The sequence below is a fragment of the Lagopus leucura genome, unplaced genomic scaffold (assembly GCF_019238085.1).
Source record: "Lagopus leucura isolate 7727_CA_CO unplaced genomic scaffold, USGS_WTPT01 Super-Scaffold_100001, whole genome shotgun sequence".
NCBI lineage: Eukaryota > Metazoa > Chordata > Aves > Galliformes > Phasianidae > Lagopus > Lagopus leucura.
Genome location: NW_024962262.1, coordinates 14,656,082 through 14,681,558, shown reverse-complemented (window position 1 = coordinate 14,681,558; position 25,477 = coordinate 14,656,082). Strand labels below are relative to the sequence as shown.

At 38.2% G+C, this 25,477-nt stretch overlaps 1 protein-coding gene across 1 annotated transcript in view; it reads left to right on the top strand.

Moving 5' to 3' along the window:
• The window catches only part of DGKH (diacylglycerol kinase eta), a 152,894-nt gene that overhangs the window by 114,504 nt on the left and 12,913 nt on the right, over positions 1–25,477 (top strand). The window contains 15 exon segments of the mRNA XM_042868338.1: positions 1,326–1,413; positions 4,279–4,364; positions 5,440–5,539; positions 7,513–7,789; positions 8,237–8,365; positions 10,743–10,877; positions 11,957–12,074; positions 12,964–13,074; positions 13,278–13,374; positions 16,173–16,280; positions 18,714–18,827; positions 19,117–19,251; positions 20,223–20,389; positions 22,496–22,601; positions 24,640–24,732. Coding sequence (XP_042724272.1) covers positions 1,326–1,413; positions 4,279–4,364; positions 5,440–5,539; positions 7,513–7,789; positions 8,237–8,365; positions 10,743–10,877; positions 11,957–12,074; positions 12,964–13,074; positions 13,278–13,374; positions 16,173–16,280; positions 18,714–18,827; positions 19,117–19,251; positions 20,223–20,389; positions 22,496–22,601; positions 24,640–24,732 — 1,864 coding nt within the window.

Genomic DNA, 25,477 nt, shown 5'->3' with positions numbered 1-25,477 from the left:
AGAAATTGCATAGATTCAAAACCATTCTGAGCAATTTCACAGACTCCCTGTGTGCTATTAAATGCCATTAAAGGTAGCATTGTTATTTAGGAAATACCTGAGTTCTGTATCCTCAAGAGTGGGAAGAATTTGCATGTTGTGCCTTTGCTCTTGCCTGAGACATCAGCAACTGTAGGCAAGATACCAGGCAAAGTGCATCTTTGGTTTGATCCAGTATTGCTCTTTCGGTATGCAATGGCATTTCCTTAGTCAAAACCAAGCAACCTTCCCACCCTTGGTTTTCTATGCGAGTTGCTGGCTAGATGCTTCTATACATAAAGCAAAAGAACAATCCTGATTGCAAACTATTAGATCATTCTACAGAAATGTGTATATAGAAGTACTTGTTACTGATCTTGAGAAATAATTGCTAATCTGGGCTTCCTGAAATATTCAGATTAAATCATATATTCTTCTTCTGTACTGAGAAGAACTTAGTTCATTTTTGCTCTAATTTCAACTGAGTTGCTCTCAAGGCCATCTTCAGTGATCTCCTGTTCTTTTCAGCAGGTGTGAGGGGCAATTTCATACTTCCTATGCTTTACTGTCCTTTACTAGGGAAAATATATATGGCAGTGAAAACTTCAGAATTTGCTTTGTTCTCATGCCTCCATACATGGAAATATGAAGCTAGAGCTTTTTTGTAGAGTCACAACGCCATAAAATATCCTGAGTTAGAAGGAACCCATAAGGATCATAGAATCCAACTCCTGGCTCCACGTAGGACAACCCAAAAAGCAGACTGTATGTCTGAGAGCACTGTCCAAACACTCCTTAAAGTCCAGCAGCTGTTCCAAAGCTGGGCAGGCTGTTCCATGCCTACCTCCCTCTTTTGCAGACCCTTTTTGCAGTCCCCAGCCCCCAGCTGCCCTCCCCTGATGCAGCTCCATGCCGTTACCTCAGGTCCAGTTGCTGTCACACAGAGCAGAGCTCAGTGCTTCCCCTCCACTCCCTGTGAGGAGCTGCAGCCACCATCAGACCTCGCCTCAGCTCCTCTGCTCTGGGCTGAGCAACTCCAGGGACCTAAGCCACCCCTCATACATCTTTCCCTCCATGCTCTGCCCCATCTTTGTAGCCCTCCTATGGATGATAAAACAAAAAATATAAGTAATAAAATGTCTTTCATTTCAAGTACTTCACTCGTATTCAGCTGTGCTATGATTAAAATTTAAGCTTTTTGAAAGAGGTTATTCTGTGTGATGGTGTATTTTCTTTTTGTTGATATGCCTAAGAAAAGATAATACTCTGATGATCTGGAAACATAAAAGCCACTGTGTTTCTTTTAGGTGGAGTATAATGTCATATGAACTAAAATTACCAGCAAAGCCTTCAATTCCTTCAGTCACTGTTGAAGAAGAGTCAGAGGAATGCCAGGTGAAGCTTCACTTTTGATTTCTTTCTCACAGGCTTAACTTTGGGCCACTGGAATGACAGAGTTTGGAATATCATTACAACACTTCTGTGCAAAATAGAAACAGATGTTTTCTGATCTGCTAATTCACTGCAGTTAATACTTTGCTCACTGTGTGTATATCAGACAATCATGGTTTCAAGTCCTGTGTTACTTACCAAAAATGAGTGAAGCTAAAGAAGCTTCAGCAGAGCTGTAGAAATAAATTCTGGTTCTATAAATGTATACTGAAGAAAAAAAAAAAACAAACGCCGTAATGTTTTCTACTTACCTTGAATTTGGAATAAGCATTGAGAAAAACATTTTGAAGGTGATGGCTGTCTTCTGAAAGAGAGAAGCTGTTGGAGCTTGTAGAAGTCAGTTAGGTTGGGTGATACCACCTGCTGTCCTTTCAGAGAGCTTGAAATCATAAGTGACTTCAGAACAAGGGAAGTGCAGTCTATCTTTAAAGCTAGATGTGTGTTCATACTGTCTGATGAGGATTTGATTTTGTTGGAGAATGAGATGCTTAAATCAAATTAATTGACATGAAAAGATTGATTGAGATGACAAAGTAATATATTCCTAAGGAAGTTAATGCATGTCAACTTTAGCTCAAAAGTACTTGAGAAGCAATAATTAATCAGGAGGTTCTTGAATGATTTAATGATTCAGGCTGTCTCAATTGGCAAGGAGGTTATAACCTTTGACAGCTTGCTGGATATGGAGATACAGAGATACTGGGGCTGCTCTGACTGTAATTCTAATGTAGTTGTTTCCAGTGTCAGCAATGCAAATTTGAGGTTTTGTTGTCTCTAATTTTGCAAGATTCTTAACATTTTCAAGTTTATCTTCACCTTGTAAATACATTTTGTTCTTGTTTGTTCTGGCTTTGAAGTAATGTTTAGCCTCTCCTGAAAATATAACTAAGTAGTTATACAAAACCTCTTTTTTTGGAAAATCTTTGTATATTTTGTATAACTCAGTAGTTATACAAAACCTCTTTTTTGGAAAATCAGTCCTGCAGTCTATTACTCTGATTTGGAGAAAGCCATTTTCTTTTGAGCACACTGTTTAATTTCTTTGTGTGTATTTTATTGAGTTATGATATTTTGGAACAGATAACTAACCTTACAGTAATTAATGTGTTCAAGTGCAGTGCCAAAATTAACTGTAAGTACATAGCTGATTCTTTTTCTTTGGGTTTCAAGAGAACTATTTCACTTGGTTTGGCCCCAGAAGACTTTACTATTGTTCAAACAGTTGTTCATTCTCACAGATTAAATGTAGGTATTGTTTTCTTCCCTTGAAATTAGAATTCATAGAATGGTTTGGGTTGGAAAGGACCTTTAAGATCATCTAGTTCCAACCCCCTGCTATAGGCAGGGACACCTCCCTCTAGACCAGGTTGCTCACAGCCCCATCCAGCCTGGCCTTGAATGCCTCCAGGGAGAGAGCATCCACAGCCTCTCTGGGCAACCCTCACAGTAAAGAAAAACCCTCTCACCACTCTCACAGTAAAGAATTTCTTCCTAATATCTAGTCTAAATCAAACCCCTTTCAATTTAAAGCTATTTCGTCTTCTTCTGTTGCTACATGTCCTTAAAAAAAGTCCTTCCCCAGCTTTCCTGTAGGCCCCCTTCAGGTTCTGAAGTTATATGCTATAATGTCCCCCCAGAGCCTTCTCCAGGGTGAAGAGCCCCAGCTCTCAGCCTGTTCTTACAGGGGAGGTTCTCCAGCCCTCTGATCATCTTCATGGCCCTCCTCTGGTCCCTCTCCAACAGCTCCATGTCCTTCTTGTGCTGGGGGCTCGAGAACTGGACACAGGTGGGGTTTCACAAGGGCAGAGCAGAGGGGCAGAAACACCTCCCTCACCCTGCTGGTCACACTTCTCTTGATGCACTCAGGATACAGTTGGCCTTCTGAGCTACAAGCGCACACAGTTGATTTACTATCAGAGCTCTACAATTAAGGTTGGGTTTTAGAAGTTAAAAAGGTGATATATCTGGTAAATATTAAATATACAAATGAATATTAAAAAAAGAGTGATAGGTACATCCATGTCAAGGACAAAAACACGATGAGGCATCTTAAGAGATTCCTAAAGGAAGCCATCAGAAAATGTCAAACTGCAGTTATTTTTAGCTTTAAGTCTGGAATGTGGTTAGAATTTTCTCTTAAAAATGAGATCTGGATCTATGCCTGTTTTGAGGCAGAACAGTGTGAGAACATGATTCTGATCTCTACTGAATCTTTTGTAACTATCGTAACACTCAGGAATTCTTCTTGGCTGGAAAAATAGGAGAATGCACACTTTTCTTCCACTTTTTATGAAATCTAATTAATGAGGAATCACAAAGGATTTTCTTTGATACCATTATACCGAGTTTTACAGCCTTTGTCAGTAGGAATACTTGGGGAGTAAGATACCGTTTGACAGCAAAAGGAAAATCAAGATTATAACCACAGGCATTTGACTTATTCTTAGTCAAGCTGCTTAGCTTCATGGAAACTTTTCTTGTTTTGGAAATAGAAGAAATTAGATTATGATTGTTTAGTATGTAACAAATCTGAAAAGATGGTAGATTGTTTCTACCACATGGGCTACTTTTAGCTTTTTTAGAAGAAGGAGGAAAAGAACTGTTCAAGGGTCAAGTTCTCAGATACAGTGTTATTTTGAATATTAAAAATTCGTTATGTGAAATTTAGTATGTAGATAGGAGCAGCATTGCCAGCTGCTTGACCTTGCTATGGAAATCCTGCTATGTTTAAGGTGTTTTGAAACACAAGTTGGTGTTAAAATACTGAAAAGTCTGGAAATTGAAGTCTTCTTTCCTCTCTGTTTTCAGATCTCGGCTTATGAGGATTCAGTTGCTGCTCATCTTGCAAAAATTCTCAATTCTGATCAGCACTCAGTTGTCATATCTTCTGCCAAGTGAGTCGGACATTTTTATGTACTGCGTAGGATAAATCCTCTGTGTAATGTTACAACCATGGTAACTTTCTGTCTAAGCTCAGTTTGCTTATGGTAGGCCCAGCTGGTTTGACTTAACACCTTAGAGCAGATGTTTGTTCTGCAAAGGTTTTATGCAGTACAATTGGAAATAGATAATAACGAAAGCAGCAGCATTTTGAAACAAATCACGTAATATTATTATAAAATGCTTTTAATTCACTCACAGTTCACATGGATTACATATGAAACATGCAGTTGCTAATGTAACTATGTGACCTACTTCACATCACATCTATTCTGCTTTGTTTTATGCATGCCTGTATCATTAAGAGGACAAAAAGCTTCACTGCAGTGAAGCGGAATTTCAGATCAGTGGCTTTGTTACAGCTGTTTGTGGCAGTTCTATAAACAGCAGTCTCCGACAACCGGGTATTTTCTCTTTCTGCAAACAGAAACTTAAAAGTGAAAGAATTGCTCTACACATCATGGACAAATCTGAAATAAGTATTCTGTGTATACCTTCTCACAGAATATTCAGAAATACATCTGTCTGTCATTACATCTCATTGTCTTCTGCTAAAAGCAAGTTAACAGCATTTCATTTTTAAAGCATACGTAGTGCATGTTGAAAATGAAACCGCAGAATTTTATTTATTTATGAATAAATATATATAAAAATATATTTATATATTTATAAATAATATATATATATATTATTTTATTTACTCAAAATTCTAAATTGTATCTGTATCTTGTTAAATCTGTTTAGTTCATGTAAAATAAATTAATATTGGTCATGTGGATATAAGTTCTTAGAAATAAGATGCATGCAATGGCTTAAATGAAAGAAGAAAAAGAGAATGTTTTTCTTTAATAGATTTTCACTTGAATTTTGCAAACCATGAAGAAAAATACCATTTGCAAAACTCATTTGGCAACAAAAATAGTGTGTGACAGTATGCATTTAAATCACTTGCCATAAGAGTTTTTTATTCAAAACATGTTTATTTTATTTTATTTTATTTCATTTCTCCTCTTTTCTATTATTACCAAGAATATTGTGTGAAACTGTAAAGGACTTTGTTGCCAAAATAGGGAAGACTTACGAAAAACCAGTGGAAAATGCAGATGAAGCTGATGCCATGGCCATTAAAGTAAGACTATGATATTTTCTGGGTTAAATTTTTTTCTTTTCTGTTTTCTTTTTCTTTCTTTTTATTTTTTTAAGTTTTTAGCACATGGGTGTTTAATTTTCAAATGGCTTCAGGATGCCCATTTTGGCTTCCATTTCATGCAATGACTTTCGAATTCTGCTCTTCTGAGTGCTTAGACCATCTTTGCACTGTGAGATCCCTACAAACTCTACACATTTTTTCCTTTGCAAAAGATAAAACACAGAATATACGTAGAGATGGAGTTAATTTGCATTAGTATTTATACTTTTGTCCGAAGGTGATCACTTTAGCTACAGGAAAACAATCAACTAGTGAGAGAGCATAACGGAAGAATGAAGGGAAGAGAAATTACAGCATTAAAAATAAAAGTTTAACAAACTGTAGAGATCAAGTTGCAGAAACATTGAAAAAGACAGGAGGATTTTGTCTGACCAACAAAATTTCATGAACTGAAATAAGTAAACAAAATCGCCAACAGTCCCAGAGTCCAAAGATTGACAAATTGCAATTGCTTCATGATTCACGTTTCATTGAATCATTGAGTGCCTTAGTTTGGAGGGGACTTTAAAGATCATTTACTTCCAGCTCCCTTGCCATGGGCAGGGCTGCCACCTACCAGATCAGGCTGATCATCCAACCTGACCTTGAATGCTTCCAGGGATGGGACATCGACAGCTTCTCTGGACAACCTGTGCTAGCACCTCACTGCCCTCTGACATGTAACCTAAATCTCCCCTCTTTTTGTTTCAAGCCATTCCCCCTTGTCCTATCACTAACAGACTGTGTAAAAACTCTTTCCTCCTCCTGCTTGTAAGTTCCCTTGAAGTACTGGAAGGCCGTAACGAGGTCTTCCTGGATACTTCTCCAAACTAAACAAGCTCCACTCCCTCAGCCTTTCTTCACAGGAGAGATGTTCCAGCTCATGATAATCTTCCTGGCCCTCCTCTGGATCCTCTCCAACAGCTCTACATCCTTCCTGTCCTGGAGCCCCAGACCCGAATGCAGTGTTCTAAATGGGGCCTCATGAGAGCAGAGCAGAGGGGTACAGTCCCCTCCCTCTCCTTGCTGATCACCACCCTTTGGATGCAGCCTGTTAGCCCTCCAAGCTGCAAGGCTTATGTCCAGCTTTTTCACTGTTCCAGGGCAAAACAGCCCTGTTTCTATTAAACACAGCAATTTGCCTCTTTTCCAGTGTATCTAGAGAGGGCAACTGCTTGATTAGGGCAAAAGAGATGTTTGACAGTGCTTCCTCAGTGCCAATTCACTTGCTTAAATGTACAGCTGTGTTGTCAAAAAATAACACCACGTGTTTTTAGTCTAATGGCTGGCATGTCTCCATAGATTGTTCCTCTGAATTGGGATGCTGACTGCCCATAATTAATTATACTGTGTGATGTGGACAAATCTGGTAGCCCTGCCTATGTTGCTGACCGTCAGAAGAAGAGTAGGATCTAATCTATACAGTAGAATAGTAGAATGGCTTTAGTTGAAAGGGACATCATAAATCATCCAGTTGCAACCCCTTGCTGTGTGCAGTGCCAGCCACCAGATCAGACTGCCCAGGGTCCCATCCAGCCTGGCCTTGCCTCCAGGAACGGGGCATCCAAAGCTTCTCTAGGCAAGTATCCTACTTAAATGGCAGGCTGAGTTTAGCACTATGTGTTGTTTTAGTCAGAATGTAGCTTTTTTTGTTTATAGTTACTTCAAGCAAGTTGAATGTTGCAGGGTCTGTCTCCCAACAGTCCATGCAAACCTACTCATAATCTGATAGTACAAAATGTTGAACCCATGTTTAGATTTTACATCAATAATTTCATAGAGATGAAGGCACAGTTTTAGTTCATACCACATGGAGAACGTAGATATCTCTCTGTAATATCATGCTTAATTTCCTCAAGATTTTCACCTTCGTTGCTTTTTAGAGTATGTGTATTCTTTCCCCCTTTTCTTAGTGTTCAGAGCTAAATGAAAAGCTCGACCTGTTGCTCCAAGCGCTTCACACAGAAGCCCAGGCTGCTCCTATTCTCCCAGGCGTCACTCCGCCCATTGTTGAAGAAGAAGGAGAGGAGTTTTCAAGTGAGGAATCCTTGTCTGAAAGTAAAGAGCAATTAGTGGAATGTGTTGCAAAGTCTTCCACCCAGAAACTCTTCAAACCAAGAGAACAGTTGATGCTCCGAGCAAACAGCTTAAAGAAGGCTGTCAGGCAGATCATTGAACAAGCAGAAAAAGGTGCACATTCATCTTTACTGATAAGGATGCTTTTTTTTTTCCTTAAAGCTAGCATAAATTTTAATATTGAAGCTTGAAATTTTTATTCTTACATGTATATGCTTATTGTGAGCTTCAAGGACAAGAAATGCAGCATGTTTAGAAGTTGATGATGGTCTGTTGTATACATGAATACATGTTTATGCATGTGTGTGCATGTATACATGTCTTTTGTAATTATTAACCTTCAGAAAATGGCAGTTTCTGATGGAATTATATCAATGGGCAAAGGATTGCTATAGAATCATTTTCACTGGAGAGGCAAAATAGAAATCTCTTGTTAATATTTTTTAACTTGCAGGTACAGGGAAAAAAGCCTAATGCTAGTTTTCTGTTTATGTTTATTTTTGGTAGAGATCTTTAAAGTTTTTCTTATTTTTATTTTATTTTATTTTTTGAAATAAGCAGTTGTGGATGAGCAAAATGCTCATAGTGAAGAACAAGTGAACCAGTCCCCTGTAGAATACAGCAAGGAGTTGGATGAATCCAAAGAAGAGGAAAAAGAGGAAGATACAAAGGAATATGAATCTCAGACAAGTGAGTAAAATAGTAATAAAATCATTTTAAAGTGTTCAGTCTTCTTACATAGTTGGTTGCATAGTTAAATAAGGTTTGATTATTTGCATTTTTTTTCTGAGAAATATCTTCTTTGTCTATGATGTTTCCTTTTGGCTATTCAAGTGTTTGTTTACTGCGTGTAAAGTAGTATTTATGGCATACTATTGCCAACTTCTGTTCTGACACAGAATAGTACTAATTCACACATTCAAATGATGGAGTAAAATCTCTCCTCCAAGTGTCCATTACAAAATCTGGCAGCAAGTGGCTGCAGTGAAAGGTCTGTCTGTGAGAGACCCTCACTTTACCCTAAGCCACAGCAAATCTTCACGAGATGCTGTCCTCCTGAGGTTCTGTTGGTGTCTCTGCCAGTGTTCCTGCCTTAGAAATGCATCATTAGATCCTTGGGACTTCTGTTGATTCAGGATCTCACACATCTTTTTCTCCAGGAGTGGATATCAGACTTTGTACAATGATTGTCTCTCCATTATCCCCTCTAACCATTAACCAACCTCTAACCCCTAGCCAACACAATGCATATTGGTTGTCCTGTTTCAACAGTTCCAGCTCACAGAGGATGCTGGCACTAAGAATGACCTGGTCCTAATGCCATTGATGCAAAATAAAATTAAAACCCCTGGTTTCTTGGTAGTACAATTTCTGTGCCTGTTCCAGAAATATGTTATTCTTCATCCATCTGAAATACGTGAAATAGAGTGCATATTAATGTTGTCAGTGGGAGATAGCTGCTTAGGGAGAAAGTATGAAACATGGATTCAATTATCTGCAATGAAACATCAGTTCTACTCATTAGGGCTCTGTTGTTTTTATCAGAGCACGAACAGCAAAAGTTTATCTTTATTGTAGTTATCCCCATGAGCCTCATCTGTCAAATAAAGAGCAGCTGTTCTGTTGATTTTCCTATTTAATGTAACTGCTTTGTTCCCAAGTACAGAGAGAACAGACTGCGTGAATAGCAGTGAATTTTTCTGTGAATTTTTCAGTAGTGTTAAGAAAAATATAAGTTAATTGTGTTCTGAATATCATATTTTACCCTCTGAGATTATTTCTGGTCACTTGATGAAAGTAATATTTTTCCGTATGTTAATTAACTTCATTTAAGTATTTCATAACTCCTGTTAGATACAGCTTGACGTTTCTGTTTCATTTTTTATCATTATAGTACAGTGTTTTATCATGCCCATATACAAATAATTAGACTGCATTATTGACCTTCTTGGCCACCTGGGCACACTGACTCCTGTTTTTATCATATCTTCACTTTTCCCTTGATTTTCTTCCCATTCTTTTTCCTGGACTGTTACTTGCCTTTGTCACCAACAATTTGACCAGCTGCCAAATTTACATGTTGCAAGATTTTCTTCATCTATATTCTGTAAAATTTTTAACACATAAATGTCTTCAGTTATTTGGAGAATTCCTGCTATTTGTGAAAAAGAAATGATGGCAAACTGATCTCCTTTGTGATCTCTGTAACTGCAGAAGACAACATCTGAATGTGGCTTTCCCTCCCCGTGCAGTTTTCAGTTTGGTTGTAGATAAAAATATCAAAGTTTTGGTTGATGTTTTCAGAAACCTGATGCAGGAAGGAGGTCAATGTTAGCTGCTTAAAGCAAGGATTATTGCTGTTCATCAGGTGGCTTAATTTCAGCCTGGGTTTTATAATAGCTATCTATAACAGAATTACTATAAATACGTAATATCTTGGTTTCTCTTATATTATATTTAATATATAATATGGGTATATTTATAAGTAAGTGCATGTGAAATTTAAGTTCAAATTCAAATTAATTCATTGACATTTATCCTTTAATAATTGATTTTTTTTCTTTCTGAAGTCTGCATTTTTGTGAAACTTGATCATAGAATCATAGAATGGCCTGGGTTGAAAAGGACCACAATGATCATCTAGTTTCAACCCCCTGCTATGTGCAGGGTGGCCAGTCAGCAGACCAGGCTGCCCAGAGCCACATCCAGCCTGGCCTTGAATGCCTGCAGGGATGGGGCATCCACAGCCTCCTTGGGCAACCTGTTCCAGTGCATCACCACCCTCTGGGTGAAGAACTTCCTCTTAATATCTAACCTAAACCTCCCCTGTCTCTGTTTAAAATTATTCCTCTTTGTCCTATCACTATCCACCTATGTGAACAGTCATACCCCATCCTGTTCTGAGTTTTCTTCCTGGTATTTAGAAGCAAAAATATTGTGTGAGAGACAAGGAAGTTTCTCACTGAAGCGTAACAGATAAATGCTTTTGAATTACTTTCAAGGCTTTAAAAACAGTGTGTTTACCACAATTGCTCTAGTAAGTTCTCTTTCTTTTACCTCTGAACAGGTAAAACTGCACCAAGATCTCCTGATCGACGTACAAGTCGAGGTATCCATTCTCAGACAGGCTCTTTCTCTGCTCCAGCATTGGCTGCCAGCAAAGAGAACCTCCCTGTCCTTAACACTAGGATTATCTGCCCAGGTAATTGTGATTTTAAAATCTGGTGTTCCTCACTCTGTGTTAATATTGCCTTCTGTTCTCCTTCTTGCTGTCAAATAATACTTCACGCCTGGTGCTCTACGTGGAAATAGAACCCTCCAAATTCATCTGAACTGACAAACACTCCTTCATGTTGTATCGTTCAGTAGGAAGTGCAAAGGAATGTAGGATACTCCTGGTCATTTGGCACAACACCAGATGTAGCAGAAGTGTTGTATTTGATTCTGAATGTTGAAAAATTGGAATGCAGGATCTTCTATCATTCATCCTAACCCATGGAGGGTCTTAAGGGTCTGATCTCCTGCACAGCTGAAACAAATCTGTTCCTACCCAAATGCAATTAATAGTAGGGGGCACCAATAAATCACTGTTTTAACTAACTTAATTAATGCATTTAATGAATGATGGATATGAGCTCACATTTTCCTTCAGGTCAATTTAAGCAAAAGCTTTTAGAAAGTATTTCCCTCTATTTATTTGCATTGCATAGTATTTTGTGTTGTGCTCAGTGAACAAAGTAGGCATAGAGAGGTCATCAAGTCTTCAGGAGCCTCTGACTCAGCTTATGCTTACCAAGCTAAACATGTAAGCATTCACTGAAGCATACTTGCTAGTTCCAGAACCAGCCACATGAATGTTGATCTTATGACAGTTGCCTTCTAAAGGACAGGACAAAAAGAAAATTGTGATGAGTTTGGGTATGAAAACTAGACTGAGTGAAAATTAATGATATTTCTCAGTGTTAGATGGATGATTTGGTTGTATGCCAACCGTTGAATGTTGGCCTGAAATCTTGGATTTTCTCTTTTATCTTTTTCAATGGTGGTACCTGAAGATTTAGCCAAACCTCAGCATAACTGACTTTCTGTTCAAGACAACTAGAATCCTGAAAAGATAATCAATATAGATAAAAATTAAGATAGAATCTCAACCCCTCTGTACAAGGATTTGATGAATATTTTGTCTCAGAATTATATCGCATTATGACAATGTATGATTCTCTATTTAATAAATCAAAATTGTTTAGCTATTTTCTTGATATTTTTGTTTCTTTTTATCAGGTTTAAGGGCTGGCCTAGCTGCTTCTATTGCAGGAAGTTCAATTATTAGCAAAATGTTATTGGCTAACATTGATCCATTTGGTGCTACACCATTTATTGACCCGGATCCAGATTCACTGTAAGCAATTTTTTTTTTTTCCTTCAAAATTTACTGTTTCACTTTACTTAGCATCACTTAAACCTTTTAGCTTGTCATAATTTGTTTTTTTTTCACTATGAAATTCTGTTTTGCTATCTATTTTCTGTAGACCTGAAGGTCTGAAAACATGCTGGATTGTGCCATTGTGCCCTTAGTTAAGAGAAGCCCAGGATTGTCTTGTAGCAGCAGAAATAATGGATAACATTTGCTCACTTACTCCTTGCACGGTCTCTGAGAGAACAGGAACATCAGTACATCGGAACTGGATTCTCTTGCCTAAACTGCTGGTCTGTGCACAAGCTGCCAGCAAAACACTGAAGCAGGGCCTTGGGGTGGAGGAAGAAGTGTCTGCCTAAGGGCTGGGACAGTAAGGCAGAAATTTTGTGTCCTAAATTGTCTCTGCTTCCCAGAATTGGATGTAGCACTGACAGAGACTTACGGATGGCATCTGAGCTGTGGGCTGTGGCTCCGCATGGAAACTCTAAAAGAAAGCACTGCTGTGCCAGTACCACCAGCATGTCTAAATGCAGCCTTGGTGCTCAGCCCACTTTGGTGCTGCTGTCTCAGAGCTGTGTACAAGGCAGATCTTCCCTCCTATTCCACTGTTATTTTGGGTTTGGTGAAGATACTGGGGTATATTGCAGTTTCTTCTTTCTCTTACCAGAAGCTAATTGCACTTGCAAAGGAGGCAGCAGCCAATCTGTCTCTTTGACAACCATTAGGCTCCCTTGGGGAGGTTCAGAGGAACTGTTGTGTGATGTATCCCTGTTGATGTGTCTGCTCTGATACCTTCCAGTGTTTTGGTCATAGTTCTGTGTGCTTGGGAACTGTAAAAATGTGCAACTAATTATCTCTTTTCTTCTAACAGGGAGGGATATTCAGAAAAATGTGTCATGAACAACTATTTTGGAATTGGGTTAGATGCAAAAATTTCACTTGAATTTAATAACAAGCGAGAAGAGCACCCTGAAAAATGCAGGTAATTGTCAGTAACAGAGCTGAGGCGTTTCTATACATTTTCTTTTCCTTATCTCTGTAATTGAGTTCTTTGTTTTTTCCTTTCTCCTACGAGTACAAGACATAATATGTGTATTTCAATTTGTTATTTTATTTGTTATTTTATTTATATTTATTTGTATTTGTATTTATTTGTATTTATTTGTTATTTTACCTTTTTTGCAGAAGTCGGACAAAAAACATGATGTGGTATGGAGTTCTTGGCACAAAAGAGCTACTGCAAAGAACTTACAAGAACTTAGAACAAAAAGTTCAACTCGAGGTAATTTTTTGTTCATAGGTAAAATGAACTTTTTTTTTTTCTACTTCTGCAACACGTAGTGATGAATCTGATTCCCCTTGAAAACTTTCAGAGTTCCTGCGTCAGCCCAGGCTTGTAAAATCCTTCCTTCAAACACACTGTCTAAAAACATTCTATGTAAGAGGCAATTCCCCAGGTGATTTATTGGATTTAAATGTCAGTATTTAAATATCTCGAGGTATCTGGTTTCATGTTTGTTGTAAATCCTTTTTAAAAAACGTTTAAAATGTGTTGCACAGGTAATACATACATAATAAAGGATGTTTTTTAATGTGCACTGCCTTAGGTTGAGAGGTCGGGTTTTAAGGACAATAACAGAAGGGTGCATACACTAAACAGAAGGAAAAGTTTGCCAAATTTTAATGCTTCAGGTTCATTTTAAACTATCTGACAGCTTGATTACACATATAGAGAGAGCACACAGATGGCCTCAGGAAAAAAAATCCTGACAGAAGAGGAAAGATTCGGAGTGAGCATCACAAGAAGCACAGCTACACCTACAGAGACTTTCTCAAATAGGTGTTTGTGGTAACCACACAGAGCAAGAGAAAGGTATTATCACAGCAACAACAAATGAGGTGTAAATTATCTGAACATCATTATTTTTTTAGGTTGTAGCACCAAATCTAAGTCTTATTCACAATACTAGCACTTTACAGGAGATGATATAAATAGTCACCAAATGCACAGAATGGCTGGGGGACAGTCATGGTTGCGTTCACTCAAAGAATATTTAGGCTGGAGGTTGACAGAGAAAATAAACAGTGTCTTTTTTTTCTTCATGCTAACTATTTTAAGTGGAATTTCATGGTGTTTATATGGAGATAAACATCATAAATTTATGTTCTGTTATAACATATATCATTGTAAGTTCACAGAATCATTAAGGTTGGTGAAGATCTCCTAGATCATCCAGTCCAACCATCCACCTACCACCCATATTTCCCCAGTAAACCTGAGTACATCCCCATGTTTCTTGAACGCCTTGGAACTCTTTCTCTCACTGAGCTTTAGGAGGATATTTTATGGTAGAGTCAGCTTGTTGTTACCTAACAATTGAATAATTATCAAGGAATTATGCAGTAGTTAGTGAATATAATGACAACCAGGGACATTATATATGCTGCAGATAGAATTCTAATTTAACGATATTTGAATAAGATTCAAAAAGGCATTCATGTCTGACCTCTCCTTAATTATTTTTGAATATATCTGCAAGTAAAACAGCAAGTAGAAAACTCACATCTATTATTGCCTTGCATAATATCAGCCTTATGTTAAAGCTTGTGATGAGGTGCTCAGCTTTGGAAAATTAAAAATATCAGTTTCAGGAATTGGAGGCAAACTTCTACTGCAATACAAATGGCTATGCAGCATCTGTTAATATCAGAGCATACGTTGGCTACTGACACATTTTGATGGAAATGTTTAACTGTGTCTTGTTGCTGACATTAAAGCATGAAAAGAAAATGCTAATCATATTCTGGAAATATTCTGCATCTCTTTCTCCTCTTGATACAATTGCTGAAGATTTCCTCCTTATTTTCTAGGGATTTCTACTTCACTTGTATAATTCTATTTCCATGGCATTAGTAACTTGGTAATTTAGCAATCTTCTTTAAAAGAAACTTTACCTGCAAATTCATTATCTCCAGAGTGACACTGAATCCAGCATGTAGATTCTTAGATGTCCTGTTCACTTTAAATACATGCTGGTGGTGCTGCTGCAGGACAGCACTTGTGGCCAAAGGTTTTTTCACTGTTAATGTCCTCTGATCACAAGTAAAGTGAGATTGACCTGACAGACATGATTCTGTGATTGTACTGTGTAGTGCTTGTTGTTGCTTTTGATTTTTAGAGGATAAAGAGGACCAACCTCTTACCTGCAACCCCTCGCCACCAAACTCCTGCACACAGCCAAGGTGACAAATCTGGAGTCAGTCCTAGATTTGTCTTTACACTTCTGGGAGGACAGTGAGTTATTTGTGCAGGAAGCCATGCATACAAGTCACAGAATCACAGAATCACAGAAACACCAAGGTTGGAAAAGACCTGCAAGACCAACCATCCACCTATCACCAATAGTTCTCACTAAGCCATGTCCCTCAACACAACATCCAAATATTCCTTGAACACCTCCAAGGTTGGTGACTCCACCACCTCCCTGGGCAGCCCATTCCAGTGCCTGACCACTCTAAACAGTCCTAACGCTGTTCACGTTTAACATGTTTATGGCCATGCCACAATGTGTTTTTTATATTTTACAATTTGTTTTGTGTTGGGTTTTGGGTTTTTTTCCCCCACTTAATGAGATTACCTAACCAACAAGCAAATTGCAATTTTGGCAGTGCAGATACTGGATGGGTGAATAAAGCTTTTGTAATGTCAATGGGCATTACTGTCTTACCGTGTACACTCAAAGAATTAGCTTTCCTAATTGCACAGAGATTTGTAATCCTTGATAGACAGCACATGGTTAAAATGTATGAGAAATTTAGCAGTTAGGAGTGTTAAAATGCTGCTTGGAAGAATCATAGAACACCTCTGCTGTAGAGACTCGTCATCTCTGCAAAAATTGTTACTGAAATCGGTGAGGAAAAGATTATTAGAGCTGCTCCGCAGTGTGGGTGGAATAGGCTGCTGTCAACCTATTAATGAGTCTGTCCTCTGTGACAGCTCTAGTGATTATTCATGTATTAAAACAGCCAACTGCTGTTACCACGTTATTTATATACTGAATGAGCTTTTATCCATTACAGTGTGATGGACAGTACATCCCTCTTCCAAGCCTGCAGGGCATAGCTGTGCTAAACATTCCCAGCTATGCTGGTGGGACCAATTTCTGGGGAGGAACCAAGGAAGATGATGTGAGTAATATTGAACAGAAGTGACCTTCTAGGGAGTCTACTTGAGTTTAAACCATATTGTCTTATGTTTGATTTTTTAATTGAGAATACATATGCCATGACTTTGCATTGTCTTTTGTCATGTTCTGTTGTAAATGAGGTTTCTCAATGCATACATTCCTCTGTTACAGTCTAACAATGAGGAAAATGGGCAAAGATGATCACAGAGTTTACATCCAAATTTTCCTCCTCCTTTTCCAACAGCTTTGAGCTAATGGGTGGTCATTCAGAAATGTGGATGGTACACTTACTGATTGGTAATTAAGTGGGGATAGTAATCTGCTTTTTAAGTACTATTTTCATTGAGCTTTTTTCCCTTGTGCTTCAAATCTCTTAAGAAATGTTGCACTACTCAGATATCTGAATGTTTTCCAGTGTGAAGCAGTCTGACTGCTGCTCTGTGCTTCATGCCCAGTGCAGCTGTTGTAATTGCTAGCAGATTATCCCAATTCTGAATGTCCCAATCTACTGTGAGATCTGACTCCCCTAAAACTGTACTTGCAAATTAGAGCGTTTTAATATCAATAATCCAGGACTTTTTTTTTCACCAGAATGCTTTTGCTTTCTTGTGACTTACGATTCTCTGGTTAATGCATACATAAAAGTCACACACACACACACACACACACACACACACACACACACACAAAATCCTGAATGCGTTTCAATGTCTTTTTATTATTTTTGGTATGTGTCAGAGAATGGCAGTTACATTTATATTTGGCTATGGGTGTCTAATGTTTTGATATTCTTTGTGTTCACATTCATAGCCTTGAAGCATCTCTAATATCTGCTCAGCTCCTATTCAGGAGATCTTGTTCTCTCTTGGCCGTTTCACTGAGAGAGGTCTGTCCTAGCTTTCATACTGGCATACAGCAAGTGTGTATGTCTCAGAGCAGTTTTATTGATATTTGTGGTTGTCTGTTGCCAGAAAATTGACATGTTTATTCTGGACAAAGTTAGGAACGTAATTCACTGCTTTTACTGCAGTCCTGAGTGACTGATGTCATTGATGGTGGTGATCTGAAATGCTGCCAGTTCTGCTTAGCTGGACAAAAGGAAGATGTTGCCTTGATGGCTGTGACTCCAGGCTCAGTACAGTTGCGTTTTCATTCTTTGACACTTGTCTGTTCTAGACTTACTTCAGTGCCATCCTCGGATGCTCTGAGGACAGTTGACACCTGGATGGGGTACTAAATGATGGCAACTGTGCAGCCTTTTGCCTGAGTGGACTTCCTCAGTCCCTTGGTCAAAGCTACATCACTGCACTGGGGTGAAGACTCCCATTGGCGAGGGGAGCAATAGGGACCAAAGTTCTTCCTCGTTTCCCATCCTCACCCTCCCTGAGACATTGCTGCAGTGATTAGATGGTTTGTGCAGTCCTGGATCTTCATTCTCTTATTCTTCACCTCCACTTCACTTCTTCCACTTCCAAGGGGCAAAACCTGACTAGTTTTGGCTTTGGGCTCCTTTTGAGGGTTTTCTCTTGTATGGCTTCTGGTGTCATCAAAGCAGCTTACTTTGCACATGGTGCCAATTAAGTTTGCCTGAGTGCCACTCAGAAATGGTCTCTTTACCCACTGTAATCTTACTGGAGTCATATCTGCTCATTTTTCTCCCTTGTTGCTCCCAGTTCCATGTCAATATGAAATGCTCAATCTTCAGGTGCCTTAGGGGTAGGGTTAGACCCTATCTCTCTTGAATGAGTTGAACTCCAGCCTGGGATACTCCTCTAACACGTCTGAGTTTTGCCGCAGGACACCAGCTGCCAGTGACACACACTTGGCTTTGTGCACTTTTGTTAACTCATGGAAATTCAAAGCCTTGACTGGATCAGGATGTTTGTTCCACTCAAAAGCAGTTTTCACTTTTACTGCAGATAATTATTTACACTGAAAACAAGATTCTTCTCGCTATTAAAGCAGCATTTATCAAAGCTGAGAGTGGGCTCAGACACTGGTTTCCAGAGAATACAGACCATAGGAAGATAAGCATTTCTGAGGAAAAAAACCCACACTATTACTCATCTCAACTTCAAGAACCTCTTAGATATTAAATACCTTAGCTGAGTGGAGGTTTGAACTAGCCCTTCATCTTGTGTTGAAAAACATTCCTTAGTCTGCATACTGAACTGTGCCACCTTTTATATCAAGGGATATCATTCAGATACTTGAAATGCTGTTGTCATTGCTGTTTTAAGATAGTAGTTGCCTTCTGTCGATGATATTTCACTTGTATAGCATTTGTAGGGATGGTATAGTTATTTTAAGACATTTAAATGAATGTTGAAATTGAATCTGTAAGTGGACCTACAGAAAAGAAGGCTGAGTTTGTTTATTATTTAACATGCACTGGGCTAACCATGGAAAATGGAATATTTTCTTTTCCTTTCAGATATTTGGGGCCCCATCTTTTGATGATAAAATCCTGGAAGTTGTGGCCGTATTTGGTAGCATGCAGATGGCAGTTTCAAGAGTTATCAAACTGCAGCACCACCGGATAGCTCAGGTCTGTTTCTTGCTTGAAAGGACATAGTATAGTTGTCATCAGTTTGGGATGCTGAAGTGTGGGGGTACTCTAGATGACCACTGCCCCACGCATTAATACAGCACTGAAAGTGTTTTAATTTTAGTGGATAACAAATCATCTTAAATGATGGATGAAGTATGAAAGTGCTACACCCTCGAGTCCAATCTGGAGAGATGCCACAGCTCCTCATAATCAACATATTTCAGGTGGCCTGTCAGCTTGATTAATATTTATGGCTCAGTAAAATAACGTGTTTGTTCTTTTCCAGTGTCGGTCAGTGAAGATCACCATACTTGGTGATGAAGGGGTTCCAGTGCAAGTCGATGGAGAGGCATGGATCCAGCCCCCGGGAGTTATTAAAATTGTACATAAAAACAGAGCTCAGATGCTAACACGAGACAGAGTATGTGACAGAAAGTGTGTTACGATGCACCTTTGCTAACATTATTTTCCACAGTAATTTGATTTAGTTATAACAGGAAAAAACAGTGCTTAAAAGAATGTTTTGTAACTATTTATATAACTTATATAATTACTTGTAGTTGTGTCACTTCCATAATAAGCTAGATAGAGAATCATTCTTTTGTATGAGTGACACAGCTCTTTGTTGGTCTTTATCAGTTATGTTAGTGCTATTCCTGTGTTCTTATTAATACATACTAAGAAGAATGGTCAAAATTTCATATATTTTCATTTTGAGGCACTAGGTAGTATATGGACAATCACATATTAGAAGTTTAGCAAATTGCAGAAATAGCAGCATTCTATAATGTCTGTTTTCCATGATAGCTTTTCAGATTTCTCTCCTGTCTCTCTGTCCTGCTAACCCTGCATCCCATATGACAGTTCAGAAAGAAGGGACACGAGCAGCATCTAGTCACAAAGCCACTAAAGTTCATACTTATCTAAGATTACCATGCTAAAGGCTTAACTGTCCCTCAGTTCTCTGTCCTCTACCCGAATCTTGAATTTAGTGTGGAATTAATGGCATTGGAACTGTATTCCAACTATTATTAGAATTATTAAAATGTATTCTTAAAATGTTAACATTTTTTCTTTAGGTTTGAACCTTGCTTTTCTTTCAGATCTGATCTTACTGTCCTCACAAAATGAAATTGTATAATTAGGGCCTTTGCATTCTTACAACTTTTGAAGGGACTTGTTGAGGGTATGAGAGGGAGAGAGGAAGAGAGAGAAGTGACACTTTCAGGAGTGACTCATTCTCTGTACTAAGTTTGAAAAAGAAAAGTAATTTAAGGATTTAGAGAGCTTATATTATTTATATAAAATTATGTGCAATTCCACATGCTTTTACGTCTATAAACAAAAGTGCTGCAAATGCTGTGAACTGAATGTGTGATTTGTTTTGATCAGGCCTTTGAAAACACCCTGAAGTCTTGGGAAGACAAACAAAAGTACGATTCCTGCAAATCTGTCATTCGATCTCCCTTGTACCCTCAACAGGCTGTTGAGTTGGCTACAGAAGAAGAAGTCACACAGGTCCAGCTGTGCTCACAAGCTGCAGAAGAACTTATTACAAGGTACATTAAAATAAGAAAACTCAATTTGGCAACTTGTATACCGAGATTGAATCATTCATACAAGTGCATGTGTAGACTTCGTAGTGTGTATTTTATTATTAGTTTGTTATTTTTTGAGGCTCAACTGGTCCGTGTATGGAAGTGGTCAGAATTATCAGTCTTGAGAGAACTGACTTTTTAAAGGAGCAGTAGATACAGATATCTGAAAAGCTTCTTTACGGAGAGACTTTTGATTGAAGCATCTCATGTTAATCAAAAGCAAAAATGTATTTACTGGGAAAAAGAAAACCCTGAAAATCAACATTAGAAGTGAATAATGTGGATGCACCCATCTTATCTAGTAATGCCGTGTTACCTTGATAGTCAATTAACTGGTATTTATAGAACTTTATACATCTGATTTGCTTTTTTGATGCACATTTTACAAGAGGAGCCTTTGTCCTGGAATATTTCTCCATTGGTTACAGAGGGAATCTTGGCTATAACAGGTATAGGCATCTACATTCCTGATAATTCATACTGTGGACAGATCAATCTCAGGTGTTTGACTCTTTCTATGTTTTTTTTTAAATAACATAAAATATTTTCCTATTCCAGCAGCTTCTGACCAGCCAAATATTTTCTTCTGTTGACTTTTTATTCCACCATTCCTCATCCACTTTTATTTCTCCTTCAAGTCCCTTTATTCACATTTTATTAAATATAAGCACTTTTCAATAAACATGAAAGTTCTTGTAAAATATTTTACAAGTAAACAATTAACACACTGATATTCAAGGAGCCCAAGTTGCCATATCTTCATACCTTTTTGCATTTATCCACTCATTCATAGTTATTGTAGCTTTTTATTTCATTCTTAGTACTCAAAATCCTTATCCCTGTGACCTTAAGTGAAGTGTTTAACTTCAGTAATATGACAGAATCAATCTAGAATCATAGAATGGCCTGGGTTGAAAAGGCCCACAATGCTCATCCAGTTTCAACCCCCTGCTATGTGCAGGGTCTCCAGTCACCAGACCAGGCTGCCCAGAGCCACATCCAGCCTGGCCTTGAATGCCTCCAGGGATGGGGCATCCACAGCCTCCTTGGGCAACCTGTTCCAGTGCATCACCACCCTCTGGGTGAAAAACTTCCTCCTAATATCTAACCTAAACTTCCCCTATCTCAGTTTATTTATATATATGGGTTGAGGTGATGGTGAGCTACTGGTACAGAACTGATCCCATTGCCTTACTTGTTTTCAAGAACTGCTTGTTTCAGAAGGTATTTTAATAAAGAAGATGCAACAATTTTCACATAAAAACTTATTTAAAAAACAATTTAATTGAAACGTTTTATGAAGCTGCTGTTAAATTCATCATGATGATAATCTGTCATAAGCATCAGAAGTGATTCTTGACGTGCACTGGTAATATGAAGAAGTGCCTACTCTTTCTGTGCTGTGCTGGTGACTTACATAGACATAGAAAAACAATGTAGATCACGGGTTTTCCAGCCTTCTGGCTTCTCTGGTCTGCAGTGAGTGAACTGGAATTGTCTAGAGCTGCATCTACTTAAGTTGCTCTGAAAGTAATGCTTCCTAATTAATTCCGTGGAAGCAACGGTAGATACAAAGAAAAGAATAATGCTATTCAAAAGATCAAATTGTCAGCCATGAAACACTCTTTTTCAACATAGTCACCGTGATTAGCTCTGCATTTTCACATGGTAAAAGCATGTAATGGAATACTGGTGGGTATTCTTTAAGAAGAATATTTAATGCTTTTTAAGATACCTTCAAATAAGTTCACTTAATAAGTGATGGTTTTCCTTTGCACTTCATTTGAGTAAAGATCCCCACATTTCTGGGTACAATTTTTGCTATGTTGTAGCAGAATAAGTCTCCAGTCTTATGGATGTCATTTATATGAGATGCTGAGTTGCTTCAAGTGATACTTGCAATTGAACTTCTGTTATAGAGAGCTGTATTTCTTAAGTATTTCATGACTTTTGTATGTTTTTTTCCCATGATAATACTGCATACTGTTAAAAATTGCTCTTTAAGGGAGATAAGAAATATTTTTCTCTTTTTCCTGTTTTTTTTTTTTTTTTTTTTTTTTTTTTTAGAATCTGTGAAGCAGCAAAAATACATGGCCTCTTGGAGCAGGAGCTTGCTCATGCTGTTAATGCGTGTTCACATGCTTTAAATAAAGCCAACCCAAGGTTTCCTGAGGTAAAGGAAGAACAGACGTTTACATTAAGTTTTCGTTATGTTTAAGTGAATGCATTACAAGTAAATATATGTGTGAAGTTGTGACATAGGATCAGTTTGTACTTCCAGTTCACATATTGCAACATGTTGGGTGATAGTTAATGACGTTTTTATAAACAAGACTCATAAATATACTTACCATACTCAAGTTTAAAATGAAATTGCTTAACAGATGAATGGATGCTGTATCCTCTTTTTTTTTGTCACTCCTTCTAAGGTGAAAGTGAATGGAGATACACACAGATCACTCCTAAAGTATTGCCTCTCCTTTTTCTTTCCATAGAAACTACAACAGATACAAACATACAATAACACTGTTTGATAGAGCAAATTCTCAGCTACGAAACACTGTTCTTTATCATGGTTACTACCAGTAGCTATGCATGCTGTGCTCATAACAGCCTGCACCAGCAGGGCTGACCCACTGTTGCTGCTGCCACTGCTGAAACACGTCACCCACTGCCTCACTGTGCTCACATCCTCTGTTAGGTCTTCATAAACATTCTCCAAGTGTCAGTGAATGTTGATGGGCGCCATTTTTTCTTCTTGGAGGAATTCCACGTCACACCTTCGTTTCATGTCAGACACCATTCTGTCAGACTGCTCCTCTGCTGCCATCTGTCACACGGCAAAAACATGCAATGGGATATTGGCAGGAAGGCTCAACTCTACAGCCGTGCCACTGACATCCACCTCTGATTTTAGGGCTGATATAATGGAACAGGAAGCTTGGCAGTTGGAGCAGCCTTTGTACTTCCAGTTGTGAAGGTGCTGGATTGTATAGCAGCAGGAAATCTCAGCTCTGTGCATGAGTAGGGGAACACCTCATAGCTGATCAACTTGGTAGAAATCACGTTCAAAGATTCTGAAATTTCTTCATGTGAATGTGAATTGGAAAAATCCATCTACAAAAGAAGGCGAAGAGTTCCCTCCTGATCTATATGGTATCTTAGAAAGCAAAAGATATAGTTTCTGCATTCATCATTATCCCACTCAGCTGATGTTCCCTTTTGTGAGTGCTGGATGTTCAAAAGGCACTTTGATGACTGCATACATGAAACATCTGAGTTTTGTTGTGGTGGGGAAATACCCAAAAGGAAAGTTGGATTGGAGGCATAAAGAAAATATGTCTGTTGTCTTTAGGAAGCAGTGAAGAATTCAATCCATCTATAGAGGAGATACACAGTTAGGGTGTTCATCCTGAAGTTGTGCAAGAGTGCATATTAGATCAAGCAAGGTGGTGTGCTAATATAGTTCTAAGCAGGAGTAAACCAGACTCATATCAGCAAAGAGCAAAAACAGTACGCAGACTAAGCTGACATCTACTTGCAGGCAATCGTTCTGATGTGTCTCCAGACAATTAGAGGCATGATAAAGGCTCAACAAATTATATTACTACATACAGGTCAATTCTTGTGAATGTGTTCATAGAAACTTTCATGCTTAGTTGTTATTCAAATGTTATGCACAGAATGCAAAGGGAGCAGAGGGCTGAGTCTCCTTTACAATGGGCAATGCTGTTTTCAGGGGTTGGACCCAAAGATGAATAATTAGATAGAGTCTTTCTACAGAGTTTTAACTAACCTAAGCTTATTTATGGCAACTACGTTAGCTAACCTTTGGTTCTTAAAATATGCCTAGCAGCTAACTTATTCTAAGGATAAGGTGGGTGATTCAGATCAACAGTCCATTAAATGAGAACCACAACTTTTCTACTGGCCTTTGCCATCCATGAAAATCATGAATTCATCTCACAGGGCCTGCTCACTGTCTCTTCAAGATTGTATAAGGTCATATTAAATAAAGTTGAGGAAAGACAGTAAATAGATAATCCATTTTTCTTTTTTGTGATCTCAGTGCTGAAGAAGTTGTCACTGTAGCGTTATAAATTGATATATTTTTCCTAGAAGAATACATGGTGAATGCAGTAAGCACAAAGTACTTATTCTCAGTCCAACTAGCATCCCATCAAATAATTTTTATGCTTCTCATTCCCCAGAGCCTAACCAGAAACACTGCCATGGAGATAGCTGTCAACGTGAAGGCCTTACATAATGAAACTGAATCTCTGCTAGTAGGAAGAGTTCCTTTGGTAAGTTGACAAAATACATGATTTTATTCCCTCATACTTGGTGTGATTTGTTCTTTGATTTAGACAGAATTTATGATGTGCAGTAAGCAGCTCTGTAAGGCCAGGTTGAAGATTCTACACTGCATTTATGCCTGGAATCAGAATGAGTTATAAATTCCTGTCCAAGGTTAGTGTGCATCTTCCCTCGCTCCAGATATGTATAACTCATTGCCTGGGCTGCCCTTTTTATTAGTCAGTGGAGAAAAATAATATCCCTGTTGAGCCTGAATTCGCCCCCTGTTGCCATAGAGGCATATCTTAGAAAAAGATAAATCATCTTCTGGAGGTTTAACATTTCAGAAAACTTCTATTATGTGACCACCTTCAGAGTTTAAATAGAGCCTGGAGTGAGAACTATTCCGACACATACATTCAACTTCTACAGATCTAATTTGGGCAAGTAAATCTCACCTTTATTTTAATATCTAGCAGGAATTATTTTGTAACTTCTAGCTGGAAAGTGTTCAAGAAACTTCTGATGATACTTAAAGACTTTTCATCTTCTCCTTCGGCTAGTGTTTCTCTCCTTACAATGATGAAGGCTGCTTAGGAATTGTTGTACCTGGATGTATAATTAGAAAATACCTTTATCTGACACTGTGAAGAGAAAAAAAGGGGTCGGGTTTTCTATGCTGGTCCAGTTTTAGAGTATCAATATACTCAATAGTAAAAGTTATATTTTCTTTGGATTCGGAAACAAATGTAT